The 13536-nt window shown below is 30.5% G+C and overlaps 1 protein-coding gene across 3 annotated transcripts in view; it reads left to right on the top strand.

Annotated features, from left to right (window-relative positions):
• The window catches only part of CSMD3 (CUB and Sushi multiple domains 3), a 1197799-nt gene that overhangs the window by 1112407 nt on the left and 71856 nt on the right, over positions 1 to 13536 (top strand). For 2 of the 3 annotated variants that reach the window (XM_061171997.1, XM_061171995.1), the window contains 3 exons: positions 4211 to 4396; positions 5927 to 6121; positions 8634 to 8807. In XM_061171997.1, the coding sequence (XP_061027980.1) occupies positions 4211 to 4396; positions 5927 to 6121; positions 8634 to 8807 (555 nt within the window). The remainder of the gene's footprint in view (positions 1 to 4210; positions 4397 to 5926; positions 6122 to 8633; positions 8808 to 13536) is intronic. The other variant, XM_061171996.1, reaches the window with a different exon arrangement.

Here is a 13536-nt window from a genome sequence, read left to right as displayed (position 1 = left end):
CTTATTGGAGGCAATTTATATAAAACAAATAAAATATAAAAGAGATCAGTTAAAATTTAAACAGCAGCAAGTTAAAATGAGCAGAGAATAGATATTACCAGATACCCAAAATGGTTTATTTTACCTGTTAAATTGCAATTTCTAATTCATGAAAATATAGCTTTCATAGGCATGTATAAATAAATGAGAAATGAAAGAGCTGTTTCCTTATATTGTTGATTCAGAAACATTAATTACTTACTAGAATTCTGGGATGTATCATAAACTTAATGGGTTACCAACATTGAAGGTGCTGACTTCATGTAGATACATTTTAATAAACTAGCAAAACATCTGCTTTCCTTTGACCAGTGAATAGCAGGAGTATTTATAAATTTTTAGTATTAAATGGTTTCCCAGAATTGGTTTGAGAAAGAATCATGATCTCATAGTTTTAGAATCATAGGAATTTAAAATATATATAATAACTTCTAAATCATATAGATTTTAAATAAACATTTAAATGCTCTGAACTTTGAACAATTAAATTTCAGTTATTAAGGATTGTTTATATATATAGTTAATCTTTGAGAAACCTTTAGTGAAAATAATTAACTGTTGGTTAAAATAAAAAATTATCCTGAATTTTCTGAAGTTTTGAAATTGCTTTGTAGTGTCAGCACTATAATTTCATTGATTTTTTAATATAATATGACATTTATATATGGAGCATTTTTTAATAGTTCTTGATTTGAAATTTTTCTATAATTACAAATAGGTTATTTTTTTAACATCTTTATTTGAGTATAATTGCTTTACAATGGTGTGTTAGTTTCTGCTGTATAATAAAGTGAATCAACTATACATATACATATATCCCCATTTCTCCTCCCTCTTGCATCTCCCTTCCACCCTCCCTATCCCACCCCTCTAGGTGGACACAAAGCTACCAGCTGATCTCCCTGTGCCATGCAGCTGCTTCCCACTAGCTAGCTATTTTACATTTGGTAGTGTATATATGTCCATGCCACTCTCTCACTTTGTCCCAGCTTACCCTTCCCCCTCCCCGTGTCCTCAAGTCCATTCTCTACATCTACATCTTTATTCCTGTCCTGACCCTAGGTTCTTCAGAACCTTTTTTTTTTTTTAGATTCCATATGTATGTGTTAGCATACAGTATTTGTTTTTCTCTTTCTGATTTACTTCACTCTGTATGACAGACTCTAGGTCCATCCACCTCACTACAAATAACTCAATTTCATTTCTCTTTATGGCTGAGTAATATTCCATTGTATATATGTGCCACATCTTCTTTATCCATTCATCTGTCGATGGACACTTAGGTTGCTTTCATGTCCTGGCTATTGTAAATAGAGCTGCAATGAACATTGTGGTACATGACTCTTTTTGAATTATGGTTTTCTCAGGGTATATGCTCAGTAGTGGGATTGCTGGGTCGTATGGTAGTTCTATTTTTAGTTTTTAAAGGAACCTCCATACTGTTCTCCACAGTGGCTGCACCAGTTTACATTCCCACCAACAGTGCAAGAGGGTTCCCTTTTCTCCACACCCTCTGCAGCATTTATTGTTTGTAGATTTTTTGATGATGGCCATTCTGACTGGTGTGAGGTGATACCTCATTGTAGTTTTGATTTGCATTTCTCTAATGATTAGTGATGTTGAGTATACTTTCATGTGTCTGTTGGCAATCTGTATATCTTCTTTGGAGAAATGTCTATTTAGGTCTTCTGCCCATTTTTGGATTGAGTTGTTTGTTTTTTTGATATTGAGCTACATGAGCTGCTTGTATAGTTTGGTAAGTCAAAATGTAGCTGAAAAATAAGATATTTTGCATAGTAAAGTGATAAAATATTTATAACTCAAAGAATCATTTCCAAAATTGATCCTTTATGTTCACTGAAACAATTTTAAAAGATTAATTATTTTATAAAATTGTTTGTTGTATGTGACCTGTGTTTGGACATAGCTAATTGAAATGAAAGGGTTAAATGTCATTGGGGAGAGCTATTCACACAATTTTTGTTTTGTTCCAAATTTGTTTTGCATGCTTCAGTTATTTTTATTCTTCTTGTCTCTTCAGTCTCCTTATACATCCTCACATATATTTACTTGAGCTATGGTTACACAATGTGAACATGATTAAAGATAGAAAATTTAGTCTGTTATCTTTCGGTTTGAGAAGGTGTTTTATTTCTTTGTCTACACATCAACTAATCATTCATTGACTCCCTGCCCCATCACGAATTAAACCATTATCATCCCTCTACACAATAGAGTATTGTACAGGGTTATGCAGAAACAGTCACTTTGTATTCCCTGTTTCACTTTTTTTTTTCAAGTTCTAACGCATTTCTTTTATTGTCATCTTAGTTATTATAAAAAGGGAAATATCAGCCAACATTCACTACCAACATGAGATATACGTGAACATTTGAGATATACAGCTGGCAAATGAACACATTAAAAATGTTCAACATGATGAACCGTTAGGGAAATCCCATCAGACCATAGTAAGATAACTCTACACACTTTTAAAACAGGTTAATATTTAGTACATTTAATATAACAGCCATATACAGGTATGGGGACATCTCTGTTTCACTTTTAATTTGTGCTTGTTTAAGAGCTCTGCAGAGAAGCTTCTGACAATCAGTCAGTGATGATGGTTCTTCTGAACTCTGTTTGTTTTCCTTTTTTTTAGCTAAGAAGTTAAATTGTAAAGTATCTACAGGCACATTTATCCTATCATTTTAGTATGTTGTCGTTTTTTCAATTCTAAAATACAGTCATTATATACTAACTACATATATGGAACCTATACTATTTAAACTAAATTTCATTGTTACTTTGCTCTAAGTTTAACCTACTCTCCCCCAACAATGTACAGTTAATTTTTTTAAAATGAGTAAATACACAATCTTTGGTGGGGATTCAGTGGAGAAACAGTTTATTACAAATTGAAATTCCCAGAAGTCCTAAGTGGAAATACAAATATTGCTTTAACAGACATCAGGGAACCATTTACCTTTGCAACACTATTTTAGAGGTCTATAATTAGATAGCAGGGATAATAACATAATTATATGAGATTGCTTATATAATTTATTAAATCAACATTACTACTTTTCTGTTTATAATTTGCAGGTTATCAAATTACAAAAGATCAAGCTATTCACCAGTAGGGAATCTGCTATTCCGCTTTGAGAATTTTATATGTGTTTTACTAAGATTTTTTTTTACTTTGTAGTCAATTTGCATGAATTAATTAAAATTAAACACCTAAGTGGTAGATTTTTTAAGAGAAGTAGAAACAATTTTAGGTTGAAATGGAGACAGAATATTTACAGCTTTTGTAAATACTCAAACTAAACTCATATCTTTCTATTATTTCTTTTGATACGAGAAAGATATAGTTACAAGTTTAGAATCTCTTATATGAAACCAATAAAACTAGTTATTTCAGAATTTAGAGGTTTTCTGATTTTATACAGTAAACTATTGAAATATAAATTTATACTGTAATTATCCTATTATGGTAAAACTAACTTTTACATAAATCAGATTTATTGTAGATAAAAACCAAGACATCTAAGACATATCAGTGAAATGCAGGAAGATCCAAACTAGGTTTTAAGACGATAAGTCCTGGCCCTATATTTATTAAATATATCCGTACACATGATATTCCATGGAAGGTGCACAAGCACATAGAGTTGGGCTGGACCTAAGACAAAGTGATATCCAGCTTCCAGGTAAAATAAATCTATTTGTTTTATTCCTGGCCGAAACCCTGATGAGTGTTGGCTACCACTACCTTTATAATCTTTAATAACTGTCAAATTGAATTGACCTAACTTGCTAGGTCCAGACATGAATTAGCACTAATACACTCTATATTTACTTAACTTGCCTTCTCTTATAATCTGTGTGCATGCTGATAACCATGCGCATGCTGACAAGAAACTAAGTTAGAAACCAAGAAATAAAGTATTAATAGTGTATGGATTCACCAATTTAAAAACACATTCAATCAGAGTTTGAAATAAATGATTCAGAAAGTTGTAGTTCAAAAAGGGTTTTGGTGAAGATATTCTGAAATTGTTTCAGAGGATTAATAAAATTCCAAATAGTTTTACATGCTTTATACTCTATGAGACTTATCTAATTATTTTTCTGTTTCTTTGGTTTTGTATGTATGTATTTATTTTAGCAATTTCCTGTGGGATTCCTAAAGCTCCAACAAATGGAGGAATACTCACAACAGACTACTTGGTAGGAACCCGAGTTACCTATTTTTGTAATGATGGATATAGATTGTCATCTAAGGAACTTACCACTGCTGTCTGTCAATCAGATGGAACTTGGAGCAATCATAACAAGACTCCTCGCTGTGTTGGTATGTATGTTAAGGAAATTTCATCACTTGTGTTTCTACTGGCATCTTATATGATCTGCAATTTTATGTATTTTTCAGATTTTAGAACCATTCCCTAAAATGATGTCTAAGAGGGAAATAAAAGTAAATTAAGCTGTCTTGTACTAGGAAGAACTGAAATACAGTATAAGGACATTTTTACTCATTTTCAGAAGCTCCAGAATATTTATGTCAAAAAAATAAAGTGGCATTTTATTTTACATAGCAATGTTTTATTTATTTTGTAAAAAGTCATCCATCAATCAGCATGTGTTTTCAATACATAGGTCTTTGAAAATAAATTTTGTTTACGTTAATAAAATTATATTTTAATACATTCAACTGATTTTTATAAACATAAATGATGCTAATGAGATGATCCATAATATTCAACTTTTGTCAGAATTCTTCAGGTTACTTACATTTAGAATAGTTCTCATTCCTGTCATCAATACTGTAATAGGTAAACGAATATTATATAATGGTTATAGAAAATAATTCAGATAAAATATTTGGTAGAAAAGGATTAGAAAATGCGCCTTTAAATAAGGTCTTTGATTTTTCTCTATAAATCAATTACTTATTCTATTTAGTACTAACATTTCAACTTAACTGTGATTTCATTTAAAATGGGGTTGTTAAATTATTTGCAATCTTAACATAAGTGTCTAATAATGTGTCTACTTTTGCTGAGCAAGTTTTGAATTAGCTGAAGTTTATATCACAAGTCTTGCATAAAAAGATCATTCTCATAAAATGAATTTCCTCAAAATATAGTCCTTCCAAAACTTTTAAAGAAAAGAGAGTAGGTTATTTCTGTATCTTGCCTATTGTGACTAATGCTGCAATGAACATGAGAGTGTAGATATCTCTCTGAGATCTTGATTTCATTTCCTTTGGATATATATCCCGAAGTGGGATTGGTGATTCATATGATAGTTATAGTTTCATTTTTTGAGGAACCTCCATACTGCTGTATGTGCGTATTCCATAGTGGCTTTACCAGTTTACATTCACAACTTGTACAAGTGTTCCCTTTTTTCCATTTTGTGTCAAATATAACTCAGTAAAGCTGGGAAAAAAGAAAAAAGAATACTTTTAAATCAGCTTCAAGAAAATCAGACAATTTTAACAAACTAATGTTATTGGAATGATTCATCACTAAAATATACTTCATGTCTTCCTGTACTAAGGAATAAACTTGGATATGATAATCCAAAAAAAGAAGAATGGAAATGTCAATAATAGGGATTCTAGGTATATAGAATAATATGTACAAAGACTTTCAAGTGTGAAATAGCATGACATGTTCAAGGAACTGCCAACAGTACCATAGAACTGAGGGAGTAGAGAGATTAACATGAAAAAAAAAATGCTAAAGACCTTTTATGGCACAATAGTGAAGGAACTCAGGAAATGGTGAACTAAGAATGGAATAGACATGAGATATAATTAAGAGGTAGAACAGACATGACTGACTTATTAGCATTTATCTCTTTGGTTTTTGTATAGTTGTTACATGCCCAAGCATCAACTCCTTTACTCTGGAACACGGAAGATGGAGAATTGTGAATGGTTCCCATTATGAATACAAAACCAAGGTAGTTTTCAGCTGTGATCCTGGTTATCATGGACTAGGTCCTGCTTCTATTGAATGTCTTCCTAATGGTACTTGGAGTTGGAGAAATGAAAGACCATATTGCCAAAGTAAGTATACACTCCGCTAAACTTATTTCATATGCAGTCCTTGGTGATTGAATTGCTTGATCACTTCTTTTTTCTACATACGCTAGAGCAATATTGAGGTAATATTATTTAAAAAGGTCATTTATTCTCAAGTCATCTTAAAATTTTGTAACTGTTTTTGGTATTTGTAAATGCTTATTAAAAAAAAAAAAACCAGGGGCTTTGGATTCAGAAATCCTTCCCTTGGATTCTAGGTCTATCATTTATTAAAACAACTACACACTGCTTTTAGCCCTTTACATGTATTATTTCATTTATTCCTTAGTTCCCACTCTATAAATAAGTTGATATTATTATATTTATTTTATCAAAAAGGAAACTGAACCCAAGAATTTTTATCATGTTACACAAGTCACAGAGCCTATAAATGGTGGATAATTGGGTTTCAACCCATGGAGTCTAATTAAAACCTCTGCCTTTTGATGTTATATGATGTTTATTCAATTTTTTAAACCAGAAAATTACAATAATACCTATCTCATAGTTATTATTATGATTTAATGGTGTTACAAGTTGAAAATATCAGCTAGAACCTGATTCACAGCAGGAGCTCAATAAATATTTATTGAATCAAACTGAACATCTTAGTCATTCTATTTTCATGCATTCTTATAATATGAATAGCTAGTGTCTAATATAGATAAGCTAACTTAACATAGGATAATCAGATGAAATAGCTTGATCTTCCTTTGAACTTTCTTTACTACATTTATTGAGTTTACTTAGTACCAGGAAATATGCTAGGCTGAAAATTCATCCTTTCATTTCATGTTCAACACAGTTTTACAGCATTTATGATATGGATACATAATTTATAAATTAATAAAACATTTGAAGTCTGGATTATGTAGACTAAAATTTTAACATAACAGATAACTATATATAGTAAGTATGCAAGTACCTAGTAATATTTTACTTACAAATATTTATTTTCTTAATCTCCATATTAAGCATGGGATTTGGGGGTTGCCATTTTTTATAAGATAATCATATTGATGAATTAAAAATCTCAAAATACATACCTAAATTATATTACATATTCTAAAAATATGGCATATATATTGTAAATTTTTGCTTTACTCTTTTGGGTTTTCACCCAGGATCTTCCTCTAGGCTCATTCTTCTTCCATTATAATTTCATTAAAAAGGCACATGGGATAAGGATGTTTCAAAGAGAAGGAAAAAAATTATCTACAGCAGAAGCATTTATTGAACAAATGTTTGTCTGGTTTCTTTGTGTTCAATCCTTTATTATGTAGAAAAATTTAATTTCTTCATAAGATCAGGTTCCTGCCCACAGGTAAGAATGCAGGAAAGACAGGAATCTAAGAATTACAATTCATTGAGAAAAATGGAAAGAACAGTATTTTTTTTCTGGTCCTCCATTTATTCATCTTTGAAATTAAAATGATATAAATATCAGTATTATTAATATTAATAAATATTATAGCTACCTCAAAGGATTGTTTGGGGGATTAGTTCAACACAATCAGTACATCTTAAATTCTACATGCAATTTTTTAAAGTCTGCAAATTTTCTATTTGTCTGTCTAATAGAATCCTAAAGCCTAGAGCTGAAAGCCAGAGCTGGAGCCAGAATAAAGACTGGTGGTTAAGTATTCAATTCTTGAGTTAAACGGCTAGGTTTAAATTTTGATTTAGCTGTTTATAGGCTGTGGAATCTTATTAAAGTTACTTTCCTTTTGTGTGTCCATATCCTAGTGCACACAATTCAGATAATGATTGCACCTACCTCATAGAGTTGTTTGGAGAATTATGTAAGATAAAGCATTAGTAATAGTGTCTGGTACAAAAGCACTCAGTAAGTGCTATCTATTATTGTTTTTATTCTGGAAAGAAATTTCATTTGTGGTCTTTAAATATGAAGGTGTTATAAGAGCTGGGTTCTGAATGACCTAGCAAGTCAGTTAATCTCTATTTTTTAGTTTTTTAAAACCTAAAACCAAAATATGAAATATAATTATAATCTAACGGTTCTAGTGAGAATCAAATGATATTTCACATGTAAAGGGCTTTATAAACTGTAGAGTGCAACAAAAATTATTTGCACTTACGATCTTAGATAATGAGGAAACTGGCTCAGGTAAGTCAAAGGGATTGCCCAATGTCACTTGATAAGTCAGAGAAAGACTTTGGACTAATAAATTATCCTCCCTTTAATCTTGTTATTATTATTTTTTCATTACGACCTGTTGGGTGACCAGGTTGGCTACGCAAAAAATGCAAACAAAATATCTTCATCACATGTCACTGTTACTTAGAAGATTTATGGGAACTCAAAGGGGATAAATTTTAAATTATGTCATCTATTTTCTCTACACTTTCATAATCATTCAAACATGTTTTACAAATGTCAATTTCAATTGTAAATATATCAAATCATAGCATGGTTTTGTTACAAGTTCATATTGACTATGTCTTTAAGCGTTTTTATTTTTTTATTGTTTTCAAGTTATTTCCTGTGGAGAACTACCTACACCTCCAAATGGAAATAAGATTGGAACTCAAACTTCATATGGCTCAACGGCCATCTTTACCTGTGATTCAGGATTCATGCTTGTGGGCTCCGCTGTACGTGAATGCCTTTCTTCAGGTCTTTGGAGTGGATCGGAAACCAGATGCTTAGGTACAGATTTTTAAGTCATTTTAACCAAACATTTTTTCTGCCTCTAGAAAGGCAACCCTTTTTCATAATAAGAGATAATAACTTATGTTCACTCAGTAAGGATGATAAAAACTGGAAAATATTTAACTTTTAAAATATCTCATGGTAGAAAAGCTATTAAACAGATAACTCTTAAAGTTAATCAACTAGCATTCCAAATGAGAATCTTATGTCATTAAGGAGAGACACATTTATCTTCCAGGCATGGTGAAAATAAAAGGTAAAAACTAATTGCTGAAAATTATATGTCTGCATACTCAGCTGGATTAATCACTGTAACAGTTAATTCATTCTAAACCATAGTCAATTCTCCTTTCACCTATTTGCTTAAGGTAATGACTAAAGAAGAAGAACAATTTCCACATTTAAATATCTTTCTCCCTTTTTACTTCCTAACATTTCAACATGTGTAGTATTACTTTGTATTAAAACTTTAAAAATCTATTTTTCAAACCTGATTTTAGGAAAATAGGGTTTTTTTCCCTTAGGGTTTTTTAATTCACTGTAAAAAGCTGTTCATTAAGAGACTGAATAGCTAGTTCTTCTTACCCCTTCTCTTATTATTAAAGGAGTATTATGGTTTAGGCTTTATCCCTTTTTTCAGAGACTTCAATAATTATCTTAATATTAAGAGAATAGTATGATTTATGCTTTATTTTTCTCTAAAATTATTTCAAGAAATGACAGCAAGTATTGAATTAGGTAATAATAATAATTGTTATAATAACTACTCACTTGCACTTGCCTGTTGGGAACAAGGCATAATCTTTAGGTTTACTAAATTAAAAATTGCTGATTATTATGAACAAGGTATTGCTAAATTTGTACAATGTTTTGTCTCTAAAATTTTACTATTTAAAAATATGACATGGCAGAAAAGTCTATATTTTAGCAGTTTAAATACATATTGTTTTGATAATAAGCTTGAAAATATTTATGGTGATACAATCATTATTTGAAACTTAAAAGGGTATAGCTAGATTTTGGTTAAAATTCTTTTTTTCAACCTCTCAGGAATATCTGTTAGTAGGTGTACTTGGAAACCCAGTAACAATGGTTTCTTTATAAGAGTACACATATTTATTTGACTATGCTATAAGACTATTATATAAAAAAGAAAATGGTAAAGAAATTAAATCATTATGTGTTAATATAGGATTAGATGATAAAATAAAATATTTCTTACTAGTTTCTAACCTGGTTTTGGTTATGCTTATTTCAATTACAGATTACTTAGTTTACTTACGCATTTGAAAATATATGTAAACTAAATTTAAAATACTATATTTTATAACTCTTTGCCCCGACGAACTACTATTGTATGTTATATGTTATTTATTGAATATTGTATATAGGAAGTGGTTTTATTCACCTATTTAGAATCCTGCTTCTGTTCTGTGGAAAGACAGGGCATAAAAGGAATGTTTATAAGCAAACATTGTCTCTCAGTCTATAAAGACAACAATATTCTTGCATAGGATGTAGTGTTGACGTCTAATATAAACTCAAAAGTGTGTCAGTAGGAGGAAAGTGCAATTGCCAAATAAGCAGGTCCTAGAACCTTATGCTTTGAATTAACCTTAAGAAATCATGTAGCCCAGTCATTCTTCTCATGACTGCAAACAACTTGTCCTTATAGCCCCAGACACTTTTGGCCTAGAATGGCCACTAGAATGTGCTTATGATTGTTTCTTTAAATATAGTGCATTTATTCCCAAACTCCCAATTATTACGAATTTTTCAATTCAGACTTGACTATGTATATACATATGCCTACCACCTAGATTTTATGATTAGCCATTTGTTGTATTTGCTTATCACGTATCTATTCATCCTTCAATGCCTCTATCAATCCATCAATTCATTTTACTTTTTGATGCATTTTGAAGTTGCCAAATTCAGTACACTGCATTGTTAAACGTTTCTATATACATATCAGCTAGAGTTCAATATTTGCTCATGGTTCCTTTCTTTTTTTATGTTGGTAAATGTACATATGGTGAAATGCACATATCATAAATACACTGTTAGATACGTGTTGACAAATGTGTACACCTATGTAACTAAACACTCTATAGTTGTAGAACATTACCATTACCTCAGAAAGCTTCCTCGTGACCCTTCATAGTCAATCTACAGGTCTCCTCCCCTACACACTGAGACAGTAATTGTTCTGTTTTTTTTCACCATATGGTAGTTTTCCCTGTTATAGAAATTCATATGAAGGGAATCCTAAATTATGTACTCTTTTTGTGTAAGGTTTCTTTCATTCTCTTTCATTCATGTTGTTGTGTATATCAGTAATTTTTAAAAAAAAAATCTCTGAGTAGAATCCTATTGTGTGTATATGCCAAACTTTGGCCATTCCCCTGTTGATGGACACATGGACTCTCTCCAGTTTGTGGCTGTTATGAGTAAAGCTGTTATGAACATTTGTGTAAAAGTCTTTTTGTGGACATGTGTATTCCTTTCTGTTGCATACTCCGGAATAAAATTTCTGGAAGAGTTCTGGCTGTCTCACATTTTCTCCAGCATATGGTATAGCCAGTCTTCTAATTTTAGTCATCTTCTTGGGTGCAAAAAGGTATCTTACAAGATTTATTTCGCATTGTCTTGATGACTACTGATCGAGTACAATTTCTTGGGCTTATTGGCCGTCTGTAAATTTTCCTGAAGTATCTTTTGTATTTAATTGCCTTTTATTATGACTTATAATGTTCTTTATATATTCTTATTTTTTAAATATTTTCCCCCAGCCTATGACTTTCCTATTCATTTCTTAATGGTGTCTTAATGAGCAGAAGTTTTCAATTTTTGTAGAATCGATCTTTTTTTCTTTCTGGCTATTGCTTTCTGTGTCTTGTTTAGGAAAACCTTGCTCAACCATAAGTCACAAAGATTTTCTTTTATGTTTTCTTCTAGAAGCTTTACAGTTTTCAGTTTTACTTTATAGCTATGACTTATTTTAGTCATTTGTTGTTTTATATATCATGAAGTAAGGTTGAGAGTTTTTTTGTTTGTTTGTTTTTTCCAGAAGGGTGCCTGGCACTTTTGGTTGAATAGATTTTATAATAAATCTTGAAATTTTGTGTGTATGTCCTCAAAATTTGTTCTTATTTTTCAGGATGACTTTGGATACTCTATGTCCTTTGTAGTTTCATATATGTTTTAGAATTCGGTTATTAATTATTTATTTTTAAAATGACTGTAGGATTGCATTCTATCTGTAGATCATCTAGGGAGAATTGGCATCTAACAATGTTAACTCTTCTAATTCCTGAACATGGTAAAGTTAGTATATTTATTCATTAATATATTTATTCATTTATTAAGGTCTTCTTTCTTTTTTTTTGCAATAGCAAATATTTTAAAAAAATTTTTACCATAGAGATCATGTATACCTATTGCTAAATTTATTCCACAGAATCTTTAGTGTATTTATACTATTATAAGTGATATTGTTCATTTTTAATTACATTTCCAATTGTTTGATGTTAGTACATAAAAATAAAATTAATCAAAATATTTATCTAATATCCTGCCTCTTTGCAGGTTCACTTACTTGTTTTAGGATTTTCTTAAAATAACATTGTCTTTGTATATGTCATCTGAGCATAAAATAGTTTTACTATTTTGTTTCCTACTTTATGTTTTCACTTTCTTCCTTTGTATTAGTGTATTGAACTAGATAGGGCCCACCAAACAATGTTAAACAGAACTGGTGAGAGTGGTCATCCATGTCTTGTTCCCTATATCAGGAAGAAAGAATTCAATATTTCATCAATAAATATAATATGAACTTTTTTCTTAGATGTATTTATAAGGTTGAGAAAGTTTCCTTATATTGCTAATTGTTGTTAGTTTTTATCATGATTGGGTACTGAATTTTGCCAAATGATTTTCATCTATTGAAATAGCCATGTATGTTTCTCTCTTTTTATTCTGTCAATATGGTAGATGACAGTGGTCAATATTTCATCTTAAACCAACTGGTCATTTCTGGATAAACCCCAGATAATCATGATGTATTTTACATGTATTAATTTTCTAAAGTGTTTTAAACAGTGCTGCATCTATGTTCATGAAGGACATTTTTTTCTGTGTCTTTTACAGGTTTAATATTGGGATTATGGTTACCTCATTAGGCAAGTTAGGAAATGATTCTTTTTCTTCTATTTTCTAAGAGTTTGTGTAAGATTGGTGTTTTTTGTTTGTTTGTTTGCTTGCTTTTTTACTTAAATATTTGATTGAATTTACTGTGAAAAAATGAGTTTGTTTTTTTTTGAGGGGGAGGTTATTGTTTAAGAATTGCAATACTTTAATAGATAGACTATTCATATTTTCTATTTTATCTTGTGTTAGTTTTTGGATGATACAATTTTCAAAGATTTTGTCCTTTTATTCTGAATTGTTATATGTGTCGGCATAAAGCAGTTCTTAATATTCCCTTATCCTTTTAACATCTGTAGGCTTTATAGTGATGTCACTTCATTCATTCCTGTTATTGGTAATTTTGTTCTCTCTTTTTTGTGTGTGTTGATAGGATTAGCTAGGAGTCTAACAATGTTGTTGACTTTTTCTTTTTTAAAGCTTCTAACTTCTGACTACCTTGATTGTGTTACAATGACATATTTCTCTTTGCTTAGTCTACTATATTTTTTTCTTTTTTTTTTAAATTGAGGTATAACTG

Source organism: Eubalaena glacialis, chromosome 17 (genome assembly GCF_028564815.1).
Source record: "Eubalaena glacialis isolate mEubGla1 chromosome 17, mEubGla1.1.hap2.+ XY, whole genome shotgun sequence".
Classification (NCBI taxonomy): domain Eukaryota; kingdom Metazoa; phylum Chordata; class Mammalia; order Artiodactyla; family Balaenidae; genus Eubalaena; species Eubalaena glacialis.
This window is presented reverse-complemented; position numbering and strand designations above follow the sequence as displayed.